The sequence below is a fragment of the Lepisosteus platostomus genome, chromosome 8, assembly GCF_059453375.1.
Source record: "Lepisosteus platostomus isolate fLepPlt1 chromosome 8, fLepPlt1.hap1, whole genome shotgun sequence".
Taxonomy (NCBI): domain Eukaryota; kingdom Metazoa; phylum Chordata; class Actinopteri; order Semionotiformes; family Lepisosteidae; genus Lepisosteus; species Lepisosteus platostomus.
The window spans coordinates 62,912,247-62,936,517 of NC_142618.1; the positions used below are offsets into that span (position 1 = coordinate 62,912,247).

At 41.5% G+C, this 24,271-nt stretch overlaps 1 protein-coding gene across 2 annotated transcripts; it reads right to left on the bottom strand.

Moving 5' to 3' along the window:
* Positions 1 to 717: 717 nt before the first annotated feature.
* LOC148657689 (NFX1-type zinc finger-containing protein 1-like) lies at positions 718 to 21,231 on the bottom strand. Of its 2 annotated transcripts, none has more exons than XM_088644253.1 (21): positions 20,982 to 21,231; positions 18,817 to 18,881; positions 18,058 to 18,138; positions 17,023 to 17,151; positions 16,030 to 16,284; positions 15,689 to 15,832; positions 13,696 to 15,405; positions 13,446 to 13,574; positions 12,825 to 12,979; positions 11,680 to 11,823; positions 11,447 to 11,531; positions 10,219 to 10,341; positions 9,924 to 9,998; positions 9,297 to 9,425; positions 8,829 to 9,079; positions 8,066 to 8,205; positions 7,158 to 7,312; positions 6,396 to 6,541; positions 5,265 to 5,375; positions 4,628 to 4,723; positions 718 to 3,646 (listed from the first exon to the last, which is right to left on the bottom strand). In XM_088644253.1, exons 2-21 carry the CDS (start codon positions 18,839 to 18,841, stop codon positions 1,346 to 1,348), a joined length of 6,384 nt encoding a protein of 2,127 aa, XP_088500379.1. In that variant the 5' UTR covers positions 18,842 to 18,881; positions 20,982 to 21,231; the 3' UTR covers positions 718 to 1,345. The 2 variants fall into 2 exon arrangements, with proteins under 2 accessions (XP_088500379.1, XP_088500378.1); XM_088644252.1 differs by having other exon boundaries at positions 20,605 to 21,231.
* Positions 21,232 to 24,271: the final 3,040 nt, after the last annotated feature.

Here is a 24,271-nt window from a genome sequence, read left to right on the forward strand (position 1 = left end):
AAGTTGTTAAAAGTTCAGAGTGGAATGAAGACCTGAACAGACAGGACAGCAGCCCTCCAGGACAAAGAGTCAATATTAAAGGTCTCCACTGAGGCTGGGGCTTCACACACTTCAAGCTACCCCTTGAGCGCCCACTTGGGGAACATGTGCCCTGATCGCAGCACAAGCTGACGTGTCCTGCTGCTGTCAGGTCTCTGTGTGAGAGATATACCTGTAGCTTCCAGCCCTGGTCCTGGAGGAACACTGGCACCTGGTTTCTGCTCCAGCTGAGCGCTTAATTGTGGGATGAGTGATTTCAGTTCTCGATCTGGGTCATATCTGTACATTGACTAAGGTCATAGGGGATTTTCAATTGGAATTAGCCCTGTACCAGTATTTGAGTATTTTAACTGCCCTCTTTCAGGTTTTTCTTGAAAATGGATCTCTGTAGGAAATAAAGTAATTATGGGCGTGTCGGATATAGCGTCACCCCCGCCCGCCTGTGTCTGCTCATCATCAGTTGGTTAACCAGCAGGAGCTAGCTAATGGCCAGGAGGAGAGAGGAGACTGTGTACAGGTCTGTGTGTTGAAGTGGTTGGAAACAATTTAGATTGAAGAAACAAGTTAAAAGACAAACACTTTTCAAATTTAGGATGTCTAAAAACCAAAAATAATCACTCTCAGTCAAGGGAAATGCAAATTACATTGCTATAATGATTTCTGTCTACACAATTATAATACGTAACAAAATTAACTTTTTATTTATTTTTAATTTACTTTAAATTTTATCAATACAAAGCAATATATAATGAAAATATGTTCATAATATAAATCACATAGTAAATAATAGGAACTCAAAAGATGTTAAAGAATTAATGGATAATGGAAAATTCTCTTTGAACATCATTTTTACTGTTAATCCAAAGCCTTGTGCATGATAATGTGTATTGTTGGCTAACACTTGCATTAGAAATTGAGCAGTTAGTACTTACACAACAACATTCATCAAGTCAGACAAACGAAGTAACTGTTAACAGTGTCCTGACAAATATCAGGTACCAAACCATAATACTAGTAATCAATTTCCCCTCTGCTCCCTACAGACACAAGAAGCTAAACACAAATGAAGCACATTATTATAACCACTCTTATATGGGATAGTACAGCTTTTCCTTGGTTCTCATTGTGAAAATAAATGGGAGAACGTGTTGGGAAAAGTTGACTTATTTTAAGTATTGTGTCGTCAAACACCTTATCGAAACGACAATAAGGACTTTTGCTGTACCTTTTGCACTGTGATATTAATGCTACAGGTGTCTGAATTTCATTTTACAACCATATCTTCACAAGGTGCAACACTGGTCAGTTACTGGCTTTGTGCTTCACACTCAGGGCACCTTCTCATTTGCATTTCAATCTCCTTGGTGAAGTAAATGTGCCCTCTACCACACTTGCGCCAGTGATGCTGTTTAAAAATAGTACAATCAATCACGGTATACCCTGTCTCATCCAACATCTTGTCTTTCACATGCAGATGCAGCATCTTTGCAATGCTGTCAAGCTTTATTCTCAGATTTTTAATTTCTTCTTCTTTAAGCATCATCACACTTTCTTTGAGTCGGTTGATTATTTCCTCCAGTTCCCCACGTTGTGGAAACAACAATAATGAAGTCTGAAATTTGTTACGCATGTGAGATATGGTGTAGGCCTCCGCCAGGAGAGAAATCCTTTTGATTTCCCTTTCATATTCAGTCATGTCACGTTCCCCTTTCGAGATAATCTCATTACATTGGTCTATCTGCATTTTGACTTTTAACTGAAGGATTCTACTTGGCAAGGTCACCTGAACATTGTGTTTTAATTCGGCCAGCTTTGTATGAAGAATGATCTGTTTGCTGTAAAAGACTTTACTGTGAAGGTCTATTTCAGGATTCCTTAAATTGGACAACAGGTCCTGGATCTGTGGTACATGTATACCGAGACCCTCTCTTTGTCTCAGTGAACTCAGGGTTTGCTCTGTACACATCTCTGATATCTTCCTTTTCACAGTCTCTATATCCATCAGCATTCTTTTGACAATGGGGCCGTACCGTACACTCCTGCGGATGGGAGTTTGGCATTTGGGACAAGCCTTCAGCTGAATGACCTCGTCCTCTTCAGCCTGCATCATCCAGGCATCAAAGCCCGTCACCTCGAACATGTGGCGACAGTCCATCAGCTGTACGAAGCGGGCACTGGGCTCGGCCTCGTTCCCGAAGAACACCTCTTGCACTTCCTCGGGGTTGCACACGCGGCACTTCTCCGGGCATGGCTCTCCGCACATGCCGATGCATCTGTGGCCACATCTCAGCTTCTTAGAACAGTGTTTGAGACACGGCTGCCTGTTGCAGGGTTCGAAACACAGCCTCGTGCAGCGGCAGTGTTTGCAGCCCCAGCCGCATTTCTTTCTGCAAGGCCAACATGGCGCCGAGCATATCTTTTTACAACTCCCATGGTAACACCTGGTTTCACAGGACTCGGCACAAGGCACACATTCTGTCAGACACTTCCCTGGACATCTGTGGGAGCAGATCAATCGTTCTCCACAACGCAAGTGGCAGGGAATGTGCGACGTTCCACGGGAGCACTCCGTGCAGTTTCCGGAGCACGCGTGGCCGCAGTCCAGCTGTGCATCGCATTTCACCCAGCATGTGATCCTTTTGTTCTTTTCTTCGGCCTCCCTCTTCTTCCAGCACTGAGTTTTCTTCTGGTGGCCACAGTCCAGGTCAGCTGTCACCAACTGCGGGCAGTTGTGAGTGCAGGGGGAGCCACACTCACGGACACAAGGGTGGCCACATGGCAGGCTCTTATCACAGGGAATGTGACAGGTAAACTGGTCCGGGGGCACTGAGCAGGGCACCTCCTGCTTGTGCCCGCAACTTGGGATCGTCTTGGTGACTATCACCTGACACGCACCGCATTTTTCAAAGCATCTTTTGGGGCATCTGTGCCCAACCTCACACAGAGTTTTTTCACAAGGCTTCACGCATCTAAATTCCTTGTGCTCCAAATCGCTTGGATGGCAAAGCCTGGTACAGACGTGGCCACAGTTCAGACGGTACTCACAGGGCAGCGAGCATCCACCCAGGGGCACCCTGCTGAAATCCTCTTCGTCAGACACAAAAGTAATTGTTTTAGGGTGATTCTCACAGCGCAGCATTAAGGCTTCACCGATTTGACCATTGTTGCTCAAAACATTCATGATTTTGCTCCACAGAGGAACCCTGGAAAGCATGGACATGTTGCCAATACAGAACAAGCCTTTCTTTGCCCTCGAGAGGGCAACACACACTCTGTTGGGTATTTTCAGAAAACCAACTTTCCCTTCCAGGTTACTCCTGACCAACGAAAGTATAATAATATCATTTTCCTCTCCCTGGTAACGGTCAACCACACACAGCTTGACTCCATCAAATTTTGTCTTGGGCATTTGCTTCTTCAAACAGTGCAGCTGCCCTGTGTATGTTGTCAGAACTGTTATCCGAGAAGGCTTATACCCCTGACAGATAAAGTAATAACAAAGTGACTTCACAAATTTTGCTTCATGAAGGTTCTGATGGCTTCGACCTTCGTGGATGTTTTCTTCCAGGTGTTTGTGCTCCAGAAAGAAGACATTTGTGGTGACACCCTGAAGTAAAATAAAAAAATACTATGATTTCAAACACAAGGCTAGTTTTATTATTAAGCTGAAAGTTTGTTATGACATACAAACAACACAAAAATACTTAGGAATCAGAGTACAGTTTTTTGTCAAGTGTAACTCGTGTCAAAGTTCATTTGTGCCCCTCAAGGTGTTTTCGTATGTTTTGTAAAATTTCATAATCATGTTAGATGTCTTATATTAACCATATTTCTATAGATGTATTTAAAATATGTTCCATACTGAAATGTACTTGAGAGAGGGAAACACTTTAAGTAGAAATCGAGGAAGTTTCAGAGAATCTGACCTGTGCGAAGCTACCCTGTTATAAGTAATCCTTATCACACTGTCATTTACTGCTAAAGATGAACACTATTGGATTTATTTGCAATTCTCAAGTGACTGTTTAAAGCATCATCTTTGTCATTAAAATTATTGTTAAATAGCAAAGACAGATTAATAAAGATTTTAGACTTTTAACCCTTGTTAACTGAGACATTTGTGTTGCCACTGTACTCATTTTGTTACTTAATAAACACAAATCTAATAACTTGGTGTGGCTGGGCATCTTAAGATGGGGCTAGCTGCAATTATGGCTGTCTAAATGTTGTAAATAGCCACATTGGGTGTTCATTATTTAATTAGATGACCATCAGTGATTGGTGTTGTAATGCACTTTCTCACATGGGTGTAATTAGGGGTTTTGCTCGGGATAAGAAGGGCATGAACGACATGCATGGTGGCTGGGACTTGGGGACGGCTGCTCTGGTGTAAAGAATGTGCTGTAAAGACCTGCACATTCTCTGAAACAAAGCCTCCTGCACTACATAGCACTGCCGTTGTCTGTTTTATTTGTGCTCAGATCCCTGTAGACTCCTTATTGAAGGGTGAGGACTGTCACGCATGGTAAATTGAGGCAGCACAACATTTTTGCATTGGGTAGCAGAAACAAGACTATTGCAAGATTACCTTGATATTGTCGTACAGGTTGACTGACATGTGATTTTCAAGCTTGTCATAGATGTGTGGAGTTAACAGCTGGGCGATTTCGGGACGCATACGATGCTACAGAAGGGGATATTAAAACAAAAAATCTAATGGTACAGTTCAATGTATAATTTTAATACTGTTTACTAAACTCACATCAGTGCAAAGTTAAACCTTATTTGATAAGAGTCAATATGAGGAGCTTTATCAGACCAAATATCATAATGTACACTGGTAATAAAGTTAAGCACCATTACAAAACACAGATGCTTTCACCTGCAGGAAAACAGATTCTAATGATCTTTCCTAGACATCTATTGAGTTTTTGTAGAAAAAAGCTTAACTAAAGAACATAATCTTGCTGCTGATATTAAAATATCCAATAAATAATAATTACTAAACCGACCTCCCTGTGAGCTGAATGTTTTACTCCACAAAACATTCAAGAAAAACAAAGATGCAAATTCCATGTGAGCAGACAGAGTGCATACTCACATGAGCAGCTAAACCATGACCATCACACACAAGTGCTCAGATGTTCATTGGCAAAGGTACTTTACATCCTAACACTTGAAGGAACACATTTGTGTACAAAGTACTCAAAAGGCATCATATTTACCTGATAGTCAAGCCTAACAAACGGTACATCCATTCTGATGAGCCTCTCAAACAGGGACACTTCCAGGTTGAAATTTGTTGCCAATTCGTACACTGTAGCACTTGGACGAAGCTAAAATAAAAACAACACAAATTTTTGTTTCTGCAAACACTGAAATCTGATTCATTGAAGAGCAATGAGCAAGAGCAATGAGCAAATCAGGTTTTTCTCAGTAACCTAGGTCTAAGGGAAAAAAGGTACATCCATTCTGATGAGCCTCTCAAACACGGACACTGTTTATTATTTAAAGGTTAGGTTGGAAAGGTACTTTACCTTCAAATAATAAAAAAACGACTATGATCCTCATAAATTCTCCTTGCAATAATATGGAAAATTAAGTTTTTCATATTATTGCAATAATATGAGCATTAAGGTAGTCACGAAAAAACAAGAACCTAGTTGTTTGCTGTAAAGTATTTGAGTGATCTTTGGGATTATTAATGAGATAGGATATGTTTTGCAACTTGTAGAGACAGTAGCCTTGGGCCAGGACAAGTCCTGATTTCAGAAGACAGGATACAGCAGTGTTTAGGATCAAATGTTCACTTGGGTTCAGAGTGTCAGTTTAACAACTTAAGAACAGTTACAAATGAGAGGGGGCCTTGACACCTCCAGCACAAAATAAGTCCTGTGGTCTACTTTTCAGTCACTTATATTGTCTCTCCAGGCGCTTGACTCTATCATTTTCATTGCGTGCCATCTAGTAACTTACCTGTAGAATTCAGCCTTTGTTCTACAATTAATACACCCCAGGGAAACACTGCAGAAACAATGTCAGTGCTTCAGTAGGGGTGCTCACAAGGTCTCATTGACAATCATGTCTCATTGTGTCTTAGGCCACAATTAAAGTTTAAATCGACAGTGCATGGCAGTCACATTACCAACTAGATGCAGACTAATTTGCTTAGAAGCACAGAAAAACAAACAGCCATCACCACAATTTACAGTTGTCTGCCATGCTGGTATTTTGGATTTAATCCAGGCCTCATTATGTACAATCAAGTGAAAAGCACATGTTCTGTTGTGCTTTAGGGAGGCACTGCTTTTATTCAAAATAACAACACCTCCCGTGTCTGCGGGTATCTCTCTCACCTGCTGGTGGTCCCCAATTAAAATGAGGTGCTCACATGCGGGGGTTAGTGTTGTCACTATGTGAGCTTCCAGCACCTCCGCTGCCTCCTCGACAATGACAATCTTGGGCTTGATGTCCTGTAAGACTTTCCTGTATCGGGCTGCACCTGGGGACGAAATTGTGCTGCATGTATCTCAGCTCCACTGGAGGTACACAAAACTCCATTCAGAATACAGGATCAATCCTCATAATGTGTTTTCTGTGGCAGAATTATAAACAGTGTAAACCAAAACTGCACTTGGAGTTACAAGCATGAAAATTTCACGAAGCGTAACTCACTTCCTCTCGGCTTTCCCAGGTCAAAAGACTTTATTCCTGAGTGGGTGTGGCTTAAGATCTGTGCCTGTGGCTGGAAGGTTGCTGATTCAAATCCTACAGCCAGCAGAAGAATCCTACTCCGTTGGGCCCCTGAGCAAGGCCTTTAACCACAGCTACTCCATTTATACTCCAGCACCGTATAAATGGCTGACCCCATTTGACCCCAAGCTTCCCTCCCTGTCTGTGTGTCTCATGGAGAGAAAGCTGGATTACGCGAAAAGAAATTCCTAATGCAAGAAATTGTATATGGCCAATAAAGTGATCTTATCTGACTGTAATCAGAAGAGGGGTTTTCCATTAATGGTAGGAGATAAGCTTGGGATAGCCCTTTGCTTTCGTGAATCTGCTGCTCTCTTCCTGCCCAAGATCACAGCCATTCTTGGAAATGACTTGTCCAGACTCACAGGTGGTGGTCATTCCGATGACGCTGGCTGTCTTAAGGATGGACTCGTCCTCCAGGTTTCGCAGCTCATCAGTGCGGTTCACTATCCTTTGATACTGTTTTTCGTCCTCTAGAACTCTGACCCGTAAGTCACATCGGTATTTGTGAAGCCAGAGCCTGGGAAAACATTCATACCATTTAACAGCCACACAACAAAGGCAGAGAAGAATGGGCTGATCAATCTTTCAGGCTGTCACCGCGGTGGAGAAATGGCTTGTGGCCGAATACATGTCAACTACAGAAGATCTGGACTGTTATTTAACTAAGGTCAAAACATTAAATAACACCTTGGATATTACCTTTATTTTAAAATAAAACCGCAGACTGTGTTAATGTTTTGTCTTTCCCCTCCAGAAGTGTAATCTAAAGTCTACAGTAAATACTGTTGCTGTATATCTCAAGCCTTATGGCTACAACAACAGTGGGCATCAGTCTGCTCTGCATTCAGAGACATCTTGCTATTGAAATTGACACAAGCACGATGAACTCCTTTTTCCTGGGGACCCATAAACCTTCTGCTTTATTTCCCCATCTCTGCACTCAGTTAAATAATTGAACATTTCATAGATCAAATAATAGGTTTCATTCCAACCATCTAATTGTTTTCGTGTAGGAAATTGCCTTTTAATTACTGTTTCTCAAGTAACTTGAAATCTCCAACATTTGAGAAGAAAAAACGTGATAAGACTCTAAACAAGCCAGTTAAGATTTCATCATCTTATTTCATAATAAATAATTAAGCTCATTTGCACTGAAACCCAGCAGATCTGTGGATCCCCAGGGGCAAGAATGGATTCCCCTGTCCCAATGTTTAAATAAGTCTTGAGCAGGCTGCATTTGTTCTTGTGGCCCACAGAGGGCACTGTTTACCGGTATAGGCTCCAGCGCTGTCTGTATGACAGTGCCCAAAGGTCAGCGATCTGAGCAGCTTCTTCTTCCAGCATATATTCAGTTTTCTGAATCTCCTGCTTTACAACTTGTTTCAGCTTTGTCTTCATCTCTTTTGTTATCTGAGAACAGAATAGAAAATTTGCTATTTTATTTTCCATTAAATGATGGGTTGATGATGGGTTGGTAGATGGGTTGTGGTGGTCAGTGATAGTGTGTTGTGTCCAGGGCTTGGTTCCAGAATGGAGCACATTCTGTGTGGAGTTTGCATGCTCTCCCACTGTTCACATAGCTTTTTCCCTGATGCTCCGGGTTCCTTCAGTCTTCCAATGAAACACTGGGTAGGTTCAAATGAGCCTCTGAATCAGCCCTGTGTGTGTAACCTAAGACAGACTGGTGTTTTATTCCAGGGGGTGTTTCCACCTTGAGCCATATGTTTCTGGGGTAGGCTGTGTGGTGCCACAGTACCTAGTAGGAATGATAGTGATATCTGAAATCTGATGATGGAAGAATTGATAGATGTCATTGTCCTAGTGCAATTATTTCACTTACAGCATACTGTCCCTGTTGCATTGAGGTGGATGTGTAATGACAAGGGTGGGCCACTAGGGGTCACCAGTGTTGTAATCTGAAAAGACTGCAAACAGGTAGGGGAGGAGACATGACATTCTATCACTGACTGGCCCATTACTGCAATGCAGGCGTTCTGTGACTCGAAATACAACAGTCTGCTGTATAAACATACCTGCCATTCCTCATCATGGGCTTCTTCATTGTTCTCTTCCTCGGGACCCTCCTGCTCTGCAGGGATGTATACAAGAAGCTCCTGCTGCGTCCTGGCCACTCTCTTCTGAGCATGCTGGATGTGCTTCTGCACGTCATCCCCCTCCATCATTCTCTCAGCCTGAACCAGGTCAGCCTCTTCGGTGACTTGGATTAGGTCAGATGCAGCCTCATCCCCTTCTGTAGTCACGCTGGCAACATCACTCATGCTGTCTGAACAAACACAGAAAGACCTGCCTTAATTCCCCGCCCTTTCCCAGCATCTGCGCTTTGTAAAAGTGCTCCATTTCCTCCCGATGAAGAACTGCATGCGGGAATATTAGGGGCCCGGATGAGACGCTACTTCCACTCAGCTTCAGAAAGAGGCTCTTCCCCATCCAGCTGCGTTAAGAAGTCAGTTTTGCCATGTGACAGCTTTGCTATAACACACCTTCTTGTTTGATGGCGTCTGCCAGCTCCATGACTTTTGCTGCGTTTTCCACGTCTTTGTCAGAAGAGCTCATCTCATCTGGCAATGAACCAACTTCATCTTCGTCTATCTCGTCTTCAGTATTATTCTCTTAAATTGAAGCAGAGTTGTCATTCTGATTGGTGTTTGTTTTGTTTGTTGGATGATATACTGTAAGTGTGGTATCACTCAACTTTATACAATACTGTAAATAGATGTGGGTTTGGTGGTTCCATCATCTTTTTTATAAATCTATAAAGTTTTTTAGAAACCTAAAAGTGATTTCCATTGTTTCCAACTCATATAAGAGTTTAACAATTAAAAAATGTATTGAAAGTTCGTTTGTCATTGGCTCCAGCTATACTGTATACTATATTTCTTTCTAGATAAACAGCTGCTCTGTTAATCCCTTTCAATTTCTACACGCTGTTGTAATGCGGAGTAGATTGACAGTGGAGAGCTCAGAACTAAATCTGTAGCAGATAAATTCATTAGGATTTTTCAAAATGTATAATTGTTCTTGTGATGTGTATAAATCAAGGAGCTACAGTAACAGTGTAATTAATTACAATTCATTAATGAAATTTCGTATCTTTAAGATTAATTTACCATCTTCAGGTTCAGCTTCTTCGCCTTCAGACTGACAGAGATTTTCTGGATCAGTGCTTTCCAAATCATCAAAACCTATAAAGGAAAGAGTAACCGCAATGCAAACCATTAAGTATAAAACTACCACTGAAGTAACTCCTTAATGAGACGAAAGACTGAAACATGCTGGTTCAGTGCGTGTCCTTGAGTGAGATCCATCGATGTGTCCGTCTCATATTAAGACGGTCTGAAACTCTGTCAAAGAGTAGCGCCGCCGTGGACCTTTCCCCCACAGCTAATCTTGGACAGCTGGTACCTGTGGCTTCCTGAGAGGAAGCTTCCAGTTCCTCGGACCCTCCGAGCTCACTCCGCGTTTCACTCATCCTCTCATTGTCGTCGTCCTCCTCCACAGACGCACGATCGGGAAGGTCTGGGATTTCTGCAACCAGTGAGTGAGACGTGAGAACTGAACCAGCTGCATGAAGACATGCTGTCATGGCTGTGCTGTGGACGGCCAGCTAAACCCATTATTTAATGTTTACGTGTGGGCGGAGGGGGGATATGTTTTACTTGAACGATTTCCATCTGAAAATCCCTCTTCTAATATGCTCCAGGACAAGCTTTATTTTTTATTTTTAAGTCTTCTCTGGTTCTTTAAATTCTAACAGATTTCCACTTTCCTCATCACATTAAATCACATGATTTGAAATTGTATTTTGATGTATTCTGTTGGATTCTGAAGTTTGCTTTCCAATAATTGACAAATATGAAAAACTATCTCTGCAGAGGATCTGCAAACTCATTTGCAGCGACATCCATTGACATCACACTGACCCCAGTCACACAGACCCACAAGCCAGTGACATCATTGACTCTGAAAATTAACACTTGTCCCTCACCATCTTCCAGTAAAAATAATATTGGAATACTATGTTAACCATATAGTGATATTTCTGCTGGATTTCTTAAGCTACATTTGTCAAAGAAATCATTTTTCTTATAGATGTCAAAGCCTCTCCTGAGGCTGATGAACTGATCTTTTATCTGATTTCACTTCTTTGAGTACAGAAATGAGGTGCAAAACAGACGATGTGAGAGATGCAGGAGTTAAAAAACATTAACTTTCTGCTCTGCCTTATTTTCTCACATTTGAACAGTATCTGCACATGAAATAGAAAACAAAATTGTCAAAATAAATATGTTAAAAACTATAAATTTTTAGAAACTGAAAACTAAGAAAAAAGTACACATACAGTTGTCAATGTACCTTACTGAAATTTACTGACCACAGAGCAATGCTATATCTTACAGGCTGTACATTACTAATCAAAACAAAGTGCAGATGTAAAATATGCTGTTATCTAATTTTCAAACATCAAAATTTAATATATACAAATTATTCTGTAACTTATTTTGAAATACGAGGATATAATTATTTGAACATTTTGGCTGTTGAGGTTAGCTGTTATTTCAACATCTAGTGTTTCTGAACTGGTATTTAGGAACTGCTCAGAACGATGAAAGAGGAGAAGAATCTATCTCACCCATTTGCCTCAAAGAATTGCTCAGCATGGAGATTCCAAGCCATTCTAGCATCAGTGACCGATGTTGTTTCCTGCCTGAGACACCCTGTTGCCCAAAAAATGACAATTAACTACAATACAATACCTCTTAATTTCTGGCAAGCCAGGAATACTACACTGTAGAGTTAGATAACTAAGAAAGGCTCAGAAAAATGAAATAAAACAGGTCAACAAGCCGTGTGTGTTTGGCCAACCTTTGCTTTCCCCAGGGTGGTCCCATGAAGAGTGACAATATAATCTTCCAGGACACTTTCATGCACCACTCCCTTGGAGGAGCTTTCAAGCAGAGCTGCCATCATCCCAATGAGCTGCTCTTTGTCTTTCCTCTCATCTGTGAGCTGCAAACAATAGCACTGTCATTCAAACATTGCATGCTGACACACCGACACTACATCTGTCTTTCTTTCCTGGATTGTATAGTTCATAAAGGCTATCATCCTTGAAACACAGAAAAAATACCACAGCTGGACCCTTTTGGAAACCTGTAGGCAGCTTTATCCACCAGACAGCATGATATCCCGCAGGAAAAGATGCACTTGCCTAATGATGTTTTATGCAATTGACCCAACAAATTGATTCAACCAAGACAAACAGCATTTTATTACCACTGAACCAACCTTGGAACGGCAACCACAACCATGCCAACCATATGATTTGTCAGTTATCATTCTGTCTGGGTTTCTCTTCTTATAATACTTTCTGCCATATCTTGTGTCAGATCTTGTGTTCTCGGTTTTTCCTGCTATTAACTAGTAATGTTAAGTCTCTAGGTACTCCTACAGTAAAAGCCCACTGCAATGTCTAAAAGCTATGTGTACATAAATAGATTTCAAATCTTACGAATTTCTTTTAAATTGGAAATATCAAAACACATTATGTGATACTATCCCCTATCCCCACCCGATTCCTTTATGGTTCAATATTCCTCATCATGAACAACAATCTCTGGATCAACCTTAAAAAATTATGCCTGTACTACAGCTCCAATTTTCATTCCAAAATGTTAGAAAAGAAGCTAAGCAATCTTTTTCTCCACATTTTCAATGAAAGGCCTTTTCATTTCTGTAGACATACGGTAGGAAAATGTAGGAAATTTGTTCACCCAAGAATATACCCAAAGTTGTAACAATTATTAAAAAGCCATGTTTTGGACAACAACAGAATGTATTCTGACTCTCTTAATCTATAACATTAGTAGAGATTCAGTAATGGCTCTCACCTTTTACACACAAGATTAAAATCCCTGTATGTCTGCCCTTCTGAATCTATTTGTGAAACAATTAAATACACATTGGCTAATTAAAAAACTAAGGATGTCAAAAGTATGTCTGTACCTCACCTGTGCAAACATTGCTCGCAAATGTCCAGGAAGGTTCTGTTTAAAATTATTAGCTTTCCGCAGATTATTCAAAGAAAAATCATTGAGGATCTCACTGGTGCATCTTCCTCCCACTCTGACTAGTCCTCTGCGACCTCTAAAAATCTTGTAAATTCCTTCAAAGAAGCAAAAACAAAATAACATTATAATAGTTAATTTGCAGTCAAAATATTGTGAAGAATGTTGAAAATGATTTTGAGAATTAAAACAAAAATAAAATACATGCCTGTGGTACATAAATTAATTCCCCAAGGCATGTAAGACACGCAAATGCTAAGCAAGATAGGAGTCCTGCTTTTCAATCTTTCCAGTTAATCAGTAACTGAAATGGTTGGTTAAAACTGAAATGTAGTATTTGGTTTAATTAAAATCAATCTAGAAATGAAAATGTGCACATTGAATTCCATCAAAAATTGTAGTCAGTAAAAACCTGCCTTTTCTGTTTCTAATTATGTTAGACTTTTGCATGAACCTAAGAATAAAACATTTTGTAGTTGACAACTGCGTACAATAAAACTTTGTAAAATATCTGTGCGTCACTCCATACAATGCAAACACACAGTGTCAACAGTGGGCATGCACCTTCCAGAAACTGATCGAGCGCGTGGTTTGTGTAGCAGACGACCAGAATAGGACAGCTGTCTCCAGAGCTCCAGAGGTGGGAGTTCGCCAGAAGGGCCTTGACGATCTTGAGACCCACAAACGTCTTGCCTGAGGGACAGAAACAATATATAAACTAAATAATACTGGGAGAAACTCAGGGTGACATAGAGGGAGAAGGAAAGAATGGAGGAGAAAAGGAGAGGGACTGCTAATGATTTGTGATAATTACCTGTTCCTGGGGGGCCTTGGATGATGGCAAGCTCTTTCGTCAGGGCCATCTGCAACGCCTTCATCTGAGAGTCATCCAGATGCAGCTCCTCCTTACTGGGCCAATGACTGAAATTCAGTATGTCTGCCTCTTCTTTATCATTAAACTGTAGGCCCCTTAAACTGTGTTTGCCCAAAATGGCAGCATCTGATTTATTCTCACTGCTACATGTCCCGCCAGAGTCATCAGGCTTCTGAATATTTGGAGTCTTAGCACACTGCTGTGGTACGAGAGGCTGATCAGTCTTCAGGGCTTGGAGGCTGTAACTATGCTGTTGTCCCATCAAATACTTTGGAGCCGAGATTTCAGCATCACAGTCTACTATGTACTTTTGCATTGGTAGTTCCTCAGTAGCCATCTCTTGTAGGCCTTTAAGCACGTGACGATAGGCTTCGAAAAACGCAGTTGTCTCAATCATTAAGAAAGTATCACTCTGAGAAACGTCAGATAGCTTCAATCTTCCTTCTTCAGTGAAGTTTAGAGTCGTAATGCCCTTCACTAGATCTTTCATGTCTCGATTGGCCACAGTGGCAAAAATCATTGTTTCAAAGTCATCCTTGGAGAGGCACAGCAGTGCTCCGAACAAGAGCCGTTTCGAGTTCTCCCAGTTGACACCTTTTAAATTGTGAGTTTCGAACTGCACCCTGTGGAGAATCCCCTTAGGCGTACAGACTGGGGAAAGAATACGGGTATTGAAATAGATGCGAATGTCATCAAACCTCCCCCGACGCAAGTCTGTCCCTTCAAACTTCAGAAGCTGGGTGATCCCATCTCTGAGAGGCCTCACAAAGTCCTCCCTCAGGAGACGGAAATGAGTATCAAGGTAGGTGTTGCCATCTTCAAATTTCTTACCAATAATGTTAGGCCTCATGAATGGTTTATCAGTTGTATGTATGTCTTCATACATGGGAAAGATAGACATCTGTCTGTAGTTCTTAACACCTGGTTCAGCCTCATTTCCCATTAAGAAGGTATAGTTGTCTGATCTGAGTGTCCCTTCTCGTTTTCTCTCTTGCAGATGGTCTATGATTTCCTGAAGGGACCTTAAACTGTTCTCTGTTTGCTCTAGAACAGTGATTCCTGTGGACTGCAGGTGATGGATTTCACTCTCCACGAGAGTGGTGATAAATGACACATCGATGACTGCACTAGCAGGAAATACACTAATTAATGTGAGGAGGAGGGTCAGGATTTGGTCGAGCTTAACAAGACTCTGTGTTCTTTTATCTGGGTCAGTATGTCTGCTCACCCTCAGTACAAACATAGGTAGGATCTTCTTCAGAAACTGAGATTCTTTGACATCAATAAGAAGATGCTGCAGATTTTGCCTGTTGGTCTTATTGGTGCACACTTTACTGAGGACCTCAAGAGCAATGGAAATGAGATCATCAGTGGTGTCTTCCTTGTCTAAAAGTTCCTTCAAACCACTTCTTGGAGCTGCCAGCACCATGACTATTTCGGATGAATCCTTCTCTAAAATCTTTTGTAGAGACTCGTAGTCTAAACAAATAACATGGGGACTCTGTCTTGCTCTGTTGGACTTCTCCTCACTTCGCCATCTTTGCTTGTGGTCCTCTGGATAACAGCTGATCTCCAGCAGGTTGGGTATACTTTTGACTCTCTTTCCAGACAGCATTTGTGTGCCATGTCTCTCACTTGCAGGGACAGAATCTAGAAATGTTTAGAAAAAAACTTCTCTGAGTATTTAGCTCAAGGTTTACAAGTTTGAGCTCCTGGGCTCCCTTTAAGAGAAGGTTTAAAATATAATGTTTAACCTTTCTAATTTTTATTGTTTGTAAATATAATTTATCTTGTATTTTAGATTTGTTTTTAGGTTTATCAGACTTTATTGTAAAGAACATGTTTTTACAAGCAGAGGAACTCCAAAAAGAATTATAAATAAAATAAAATGAATACAAATGATGAGGAGCTGAACTTTTCTAATTCCCCTCACCTTTACATGTTGCGTTCTGACTTCTGGAAAGACTGTGAGGCCTGCGGTCCGTGAACAGCTTGAGTCCAGATTCCCTGGGTTCAGTTGAGACTCTTCTTCCTTGGGAGAGATGTTGGTGACCTCTCTGCGAGCCATGCTGATTAACTAGAATCAAAACAAATTAATGGGATATCTGCACAGGATACATCGAAGAAAGAAGGTGGTTTGAAAAGCAACAGATGCACAGAACTACATCAAATAAAGAAAAAAAAACTAAGTGTTGTATTTGAACTAATGTGACATGTGGAAGGGATGTTCTTCACACCCTTGCAGTGTTTTTCCTTTACATAAGCAGCTCTCACCTAGTCTGAGTGGCCTTCCCCTGTCTTGAGCAGCCTTGCACGAGCCACCCAAGGCCCAATAAGACATCATGGCCATTGGATTCTTCACCACGCTGAGGGGCTGTGGCATCTGTGGAAAACGCCCCCTGCCGGCACTGTGGTCACGCCTCCAGCGAGGCCCAGCAGTGCCCTCACTGGCTCTCCCTCGAGACGCAGACCGGCCGCCCCTTCTGTCCTCCGACTGGCTGCCTCGGCTGCTGTCTCCATCGTGCGTCTCTGCAAACCGTGGAATTGTTAGACATTTGACACGAAAGACAAGATGAGGCTAATCCTATAGTTAAACGTACAACATCCAATATTCAGAAATAAGCTAATTAAATTCAACTGCTTCTTAGAAATTGAAAAGTGCATATGACTGGTCCTATTCAGACTTTTTCATTGTTTAATTTGAAACCACTTGTTGGTATTATTTACAAGCTCAGCTGGGCATTCAGTGTGTGAGACATGGATACAACACAGAGGCATCTCTCCACAAATGTCCTCCTCTACAAAAAGTCCCCTGTGGTAAACTACAGGCATCTAGAGAGAATCAGGATATTATACTTGAAAGGGCTTTAAGCCACGTGCCTCTGGCCAAGCACATGGCCTCAATACATGTGTATTCACCAAGCTTCACGACAGACGGCTGTCATCTTCTAGTGTGTTCTGGACACTTTTCAGAAAAGCACTTTAAAGAAGCAGCAAAGGCCTTGATTGCAATTTAATTGAATTAAACCGTTCTATTGGGAGCTAAGAAAAATATTGCAAACTTTTACATGATGACATCCAGAGGGGGTTGACTGATTACAGTACCGAACTATGCTTCAGTAGAAACCTTTAACTGTAACCTTTTACTATATGCTTAAATAGAAAGTAGAACACTGCTTTCTCTTCCTTCATTTTTGAATTTGTTCCTTCCAGCGGGAGCAAAGAGACTTCTCATGTGCAATGGGAAGCAGCTGTCCGAACACACACCCTTGGGAGTTGCGCTGTGCGGCTCGCGATCTCTCCCTGCCCCTTGTGAGCGAGGGTGACTGTCCCTCCTGGAGGAGCCACTCCGCTGCTGCGGCCCAGGCTGGGCGCCGCTGGACACAGGAGGGGACTCTGGAAAGAAGGACAGCGTCTTCAGAAAAGGAAGGATCTTCCTCTGCTGCGAGAAAGAAAGACTCTTAAGACAGCTGAAGCTCTGAAACTGTACTCTTATACACATTCAGTATGATGGTAGCTCCTTTATAACCGCCCTCTTGGCTAATGCAAACTACGTGTCCTAAACAAACTGTTGTTATTTTATCACACATCCTAAAAACATATGTATATGATTAGAACGGTGCCCTTTGCACTTTGTACCATTTGCAATTTGTATATAATATTTCTGCCCTCCAAGGTTTCCACAGTCAGATTCTTTTAAATATACAAGACAGTCTTCTTTCTGTCTTTGGTGCCGATCCATTGCCAGGCTCTGAGCTCCTGGTGTGGGGATTGGTCAGGGCTCTGGCTCTGGGGGTGTAACTGGATGGGTGCAGATGTGGCACCTGCTGCAGTACAATGCACAACTATTCATATGCAAATCGCTTTGGATGAAAGCATCTGTCACAACATTAAGAATAATTCCACACAGGAAGATTATACAGTAAGGTGGTTATTGATTGTACTGCTCAGATTTAGTCATTACTGATAATTATTTTGAGACAACATAAAACAAAAACACAGTATCATGATAGATAGCATCATATTCCCAACCCCACTACTTTTGCAATAATATGTTTAAAAACTCAAATTTTTAATCATTAATAATGATTATAATGAATATTTTTAATTTAATCATATTTTTACATTTTTAAATGTAAAATCAGAGGTCCCCTAAGCATAGCCATTTTGAATTTAAGAACTAGCTTTAAAATTGATCCTTGTACCTGGAGCTGTTCACAGCTTCCAGCATACATACTGAGAAGACTACTGGAATAACTACTAAAACGGCTGTCTAGTGTGGGATCATGGGATCGCTGTTACCTGCGGAGTGGAGGGGCCTCCCCCGGGCTCTGCTGCTGTGCCGCTGTTTCGGGACGGCCCCGCCGGACCGAGGGGGCGGCCCTAGACGAGAGGAAAGTGCTTCTCACTCACAAATTCTACAGGACAAACCAAGCCGCAAGAACCCAGGCCGACCTCCGGAGGTGCCGTGCTTTCATTTCCACCAATCCCAGCATCCACCTGCTCCAACGGATCTGGTACCTGCCGCTGCGGCGTTCGTTAATGAGAAGTGTTTTTTCTAATGAGGCCCTGCTCTCAAGGTGCGAGGGAGCTCTATTACCAAAAGGCTGTGGCTGGAGATACGTCATCCAGTTCAAGCGCTAGTTTGGTTCATTGGTTTGAAAGAGGCTGCTTGATGTGACCCAGTCAGGAGCAGAAACACACAGACCCAGCTGAGCCCCCCCTCCAGGGGACCCCAGCCCTTCTCTCCAAGTGTTCCCATACTCCCTCCAGCAAGCCTGCTGCTGCAGCATGGCGTCCTGTGTCGGCATCAGTCAGTGACACGCTAGTGCGTGCCTCAGCTCCATCGAGGATCAGACCACATGACATGTAAGAGGCAGGTAAGACACTTGCTACCATCAAAGACGACAAGATAAAATATGGACGTTACCAGCTGAAAAGGTGATAAAATTCTATATTCTTTGTGAGCAATTCTCAAAATGCATGGACTTACACACCCACAGCACATATCCATTGTCTGTCAAGTGTCACACAGAAATTTCTAGAAAGACAGAGACTTACTTTGCTGACCTCCCTTACTGGACATGTTCTTGGATGGGACCCCTTTACATCAAAGGCATCTTCCACTGCAGCAAAACACAACAAATTACAGTGTAAACTTCCCATCAGAAGTATGAAGTCCTAACCTTAACTTACACCTTGAATGATTCAATACATTAATGAATATAATAATTACAGATCATAATAATGCATATTATGAACATCTCTTTAGAGGAGGAAGCAGTGGTCAACTTAAACTGTTCTTACTGTAGTTTCCTACAAAACATTTGGAAAAAACTAAAAAAATATTTCATATCAACCTGAATTTGAAGCAAGAAAAGAAATCATTCAGATGCCCATCTTCAGAAAGAAAGGAAAGGCTGCGGTTGTCTGTTGAGATTTAACTAGTGTCACTACTGTCAGTTGTAACCATAGCTAATTATAGCTTATTATAATAAGTTATTATGGGCATAATTGTACTCACATCCAATTTAAATGAAACAGCCAAACACTTGGTCATTCATATCAAAGTTGCTTTTCATTTCAGATTGTAGTTTTTGCAGACTAACTCTCAAGACTCAGAATATACTGTACGTCTCAGCAATGGTCTTTATTCAATACATAAGCACAGATATAGTATCAGAGGCTGACATCTGTCTGACTCCTGCAGCCTTGCAGGCTGCTTTTGTATCTTCCTGTTACTATGCAGTTAAGCTCCAAATACAGAAGCAAGAGAAGCAGGTTAGCTCTGAGGTCTGAGGTACCCACCCAAGGTGGCTGTAAGGCTCCTGTTGCCATGGTTATATCAGAAGTCGATCATCCCCTGTGAAATCTACAGTCTTCACAATCTCATGAGGCCTATACATACAACGCTATGATTATACCACTGAAATTCCTAACAGCTTCAAAAAAATTAGAGCACTATGGTTCTATGCTTCAAAATCTGCTGTTTATTTTTTCACATGGTGTTTACTGCGAGCTATTAAAACAGTACTAATACATGGTCAGAATTAATTCAAAATAAAATTAAATGACTAATTCATAGTTTGAAAGCTGTAGACATCTAAAGTAATGTGGCATGTGGATTAATACCTAGATAAAAGGAAGAAAACAGCTCTGATAACCTGCATCAGCCCAAACTAGGGTGACGTTGTAATGGGTCCTGCAGGAATCTGTTTTTAGCTCACATCTCTTTCTAATGTATAGTGTTAGTTTGATTATCTTGATTCAGGCATAGTTAGTATAGAAACACTCCACAGAGCACCCATGTGACCGGTGTCCACTATCACAGTAGGCAGCTGACCAGTGTCTGCAGTCAGAGCTCCCAGTCCCCTGTGTTGTCTAATATTAAATGGAGTTTATAACTAAAGTACAGAGGGATGACAACAGCCTTCAATCAGCCTCAACTGTCAGTAACTCATAATCACTCCTGACGTCACTTCCTGATCTAAAACGTGATAAAATACTGTGCATAATCCCCTTCTCTCCCTCGCATACCTCTTTTTGCATCCCTCCACATTTGATTGACCCACATTTACTATGACTAAAACACTAAAACACTGACTGAAAAAAAAACTTTCAATTCGCTCAATTCCTAAGTGTTGTATTTCGTAGTGAACCAATAATAAACGTTGTGGATGCTCATACATTGTACTCCGACGTTGAACGACCATTTACAATAAAGAAGCGCATAAATAAACAAGACATCCCCCAGGGAAACTGTCGACATAAAAAACAACCTATGAAGTTATTCAGCGCCTGTAGATTTGTACCGGTGCTTGTTACACACACGTTAAAAAGCCTGTTTACCTGTTCTGCAGAAGCGCAGCTGTCGCTTGAGCTGTTGTTTTCCAGCGCAGTGCGGGCTGAATGACTGCACCCACACGCTCGCCTGACAAGTTAGGCTCGAGTTTCGATTCAGGCGAAGTGAAAGTAAACTTTGAACTTTATTAAAATTTATTTGAGGCGGAGGAGGAAATCGAGACTCAGATGAATAATCAGGGGCTAGGTAAGGCTCTCCTGTCGGTAACGTTTTACAGACTCCCGTGAATGAATATTTTACAATTGCAGAAAACGCCGCAAGCAGTCCTCAGAACAGGCTCACATTCTACTGTTATTTTCTCTTTTAATTTCCCCTCGACGATACCATTTCTGTAAAGGAAAACAGGAGTGATGATTTCCATTACCAAGTGCGCACGATGTACACAAGGTAGATTACATCTCAACTCCATCATTGTCATCTTGATACTATAACGCAACGGGGGCTCAGGCGGGCGCCCTTGCCGCATCTGGTCGGCCCCATCCCGACTGGAGGCTCGAACCCGGGACTTCCGCGTCTCTCTGCAGCGACCTAGCCCCGTGAGCTAGAGAGAGATCTCTCCACAGCCCAGTAGCTGTGGTCCTGCTATCACAGGGAAGGGCGGCGACGTCACCCGCTCTGGTACGCCGGCTCTTACACACAGTGCTTGTCGGCCGTAAGCGTTACAATACCATGTTCAAACGTTTTCACCAAATGAAGATACGTTTAAGATAAGTGCATATTTGGTTTTTAAATTGGGAGTAAAAAGTGAAATCTCCATTATTATTATCTATTTTTAATAGTTTAATTAAAATGTTTTGAGTTGCTTTCTAATTTTCAGTATTCATGGCAGATACTGACATCTAATGGAACACAAATATATTACACTTTATTTCATGTTCATGGAGACGTTTCGCCCAGCGTAGTCTTTTTTTAATGAACGTTTTATTTCATGACAAAAAACGATGGTCTTGTCTCAAGCCTGGATTCTGTACGCTTTCGGCCACAGAATGACAGACACATCTTAAAACTGTGCGAATACGATAAGACATATACTGTTACGCTCAAATTCAAATGATGCTCTCCTGAATGTACAATCCCATTTGGATTGGACACAGGGAGCTCAAATCACATTCAGACGTCTGTATATTGGAGCCAGGCACATGTCAGAGGGAATGCTGAGCTGTCGCATCAGTTAGTTGTGTGTCTTAATGTCCACCCATCAATATCTGGGCTACATAGACCGTGTTAGGACACCAGACATTGTCAGTGATTGTCCATCAGCAGTCCCAAGACGTCCTGAAGTCTGCAGGCTTAGTATGGTCACATCCTTAACAACAGAGCAAGGCTAGGCAGCAGGTGGGCACATAATCTGGGAAGATGTTATTTTCCCAATAACTTCTCAATTTTGGGCAGATGTTATGTACAGCATTAAATCTGGAGTTATAAGGGGTGTGGGGTTGTAGAACAACCCATCCAGTCATGTGGCCGAAGCTGATACCCTGGCTTCTCTCAAGACATTGCTGGATAAAATCCACTGATCAATTACTAGTAACTACTGAACAGGCTGGTGGGCCGAGCGGCCTCCTCGAGTAATTGTTCTTATATTTTAATCTGGGCTTTGTCGATGGCCGTTTTAATGTCTACCCATTTTACAGACAGCGATTTGCATGTGCGTGTGCTGTTGAATGCGATCCTTTTGCCAGAGGAAGAAGTACCATGTAATGTTTTTTCTCAATAAACTACCTTTTGCATAAGAGTAATGTACAGTATCCATTACTACTGGCAGGTATCAACTGAATTTCACATGTTTGCTCATAACCCTTCTCAGAGGAATTGTCTTGATCTGGCACAGGTTACGTACCCAGCTTGGTGTATGACTACTGGACTCCCTTCAGAAACTGCAGCAAAGTTGCAGAGTAATTTTCATGTGCCAGACACAGTAGAACCCAGAATGCTCCAGAAAAAGGCATCACTGTGGAAATGGTGCTGATGCTGGATACTCTGCTGGAGGGAGAACTCTTGAAATCACTCCAGACGAGCGAACTGCACAGAGACCGCAGGGACAGGTGAAAACCTCTGGGATCAGGCACATGATGTGCTCAGATTGCTTAAAGAAATGTTTTCAAATCTGTGGTTTTATGTGCTTTTATCTGTGCTTTTATTTCTGTAGTGGCATTGTAAACAGGTTTTCCTGAATCTCTGTTCAAGGCATTGCAATTTTAATGTTAATTACTGTGCAGATATAATAAAGAGAAACAACTGAAAGCACAGAAACAAGTAATGAAATAAGGAATTTACGACAGTCTGCAAAGGCATTCTATGACTTTAGTTAAATTCTATGTTTTTTTTAAATAATTATTTAATTAATTAGATGTCTACAGAAGAGATACAGAAGAACTGTATATAAGGTGGTTGATTTAAGAATACAGGATGTGGCAGGTCCCAGAGACAGGATGAGTCACAGCTTCCCTGGTGGTTCTGCTGATTCATGCTGTTTGAAAGTCTGCTGGAGTATTATTCAAGCTGATTTAGTTCTGCACTGTAGGGTATTGAGCTCATCTCGGGAATAAAAAAAAAACAAACTCTCAAGACAAACACAACATCCAGACTATGATATTGTGTTTGTGACCTTGAAGCCTGCTGCTACTGTAGCTCTTGCGGTGAAGAACTCAGCTACAGGTTTGGTAGTCCAGACGGGGGGACTTTTTGCTTAGTCACAATGAAAACACACAGCACAGGGATAACAATCAACACATTTTACCCACCTATGGCGAATACACAACAGAATAAAGCGATAAAACATCCTATGAAATGACCAGTATCTTACAGATTCAAGAGAAGAAGTGAAAGACAGCAGGGTTATGAAAGACCTGGTTTCTCTCTGAGCCCCAGAGCGCCAGAGCCAAGCTGATCATCAATGCAGTTTGAGTGCAGATTCTTACACTTCCTATGCCATGGAAACCACAGCACAGATGGTGATGTGATCTGACCTAACACTCGCTGCAACTAGACGAGAGAAACTGAGTTCAGTTAAAAACCATAAGAGAGACTGAGAGAGAGAAAATAACAGTGTAAGGGTGGCAAAAATGAATAACAAAAGCCATAGAAATCCAAGATAAAGTACATGCAGGGGAAGAGAAATGGTTTTAAAAAAACAGTATTGATAAGGACACATACGTAAAACAGGACTCATGTAAATACAAGAATGCTACCAGAACCTATGCTGAGTCCATTTCTCTTTCTAGAATACATCAACAATAGTGAAATTCAAAATACTCCTAAACTGCTTGTTCAAATAAATGTTTCAGGTATTGTAAGAAAAACTATTAAACCACATGCTGCTTTCTAATGGAATGCTTTTATTTATTTTACTTGTGCAAAAACCACAAGTAATAGTACAAAAAACAACAAAAAAGAAACTCAGTGACATCCTTTCTTTAACATAAGACTCCCTAACATACTATACGTATTTTAGGCCACAAAAAGACTTATTGTAACCACCTTTCAAATTCCTTTCTCATTGTTTTTCATTGTATTTACATTTTTGTAACTGAAAAATAATGCTGGAATATTTAGAGCTGTCATTGTTGTATAAAATACATTTCACCTCAGACTAGCTGGTTGTACAGTATGTCCATGAATGTGTTCCTCTCTGGGTTGAGAAAGGACCTATAG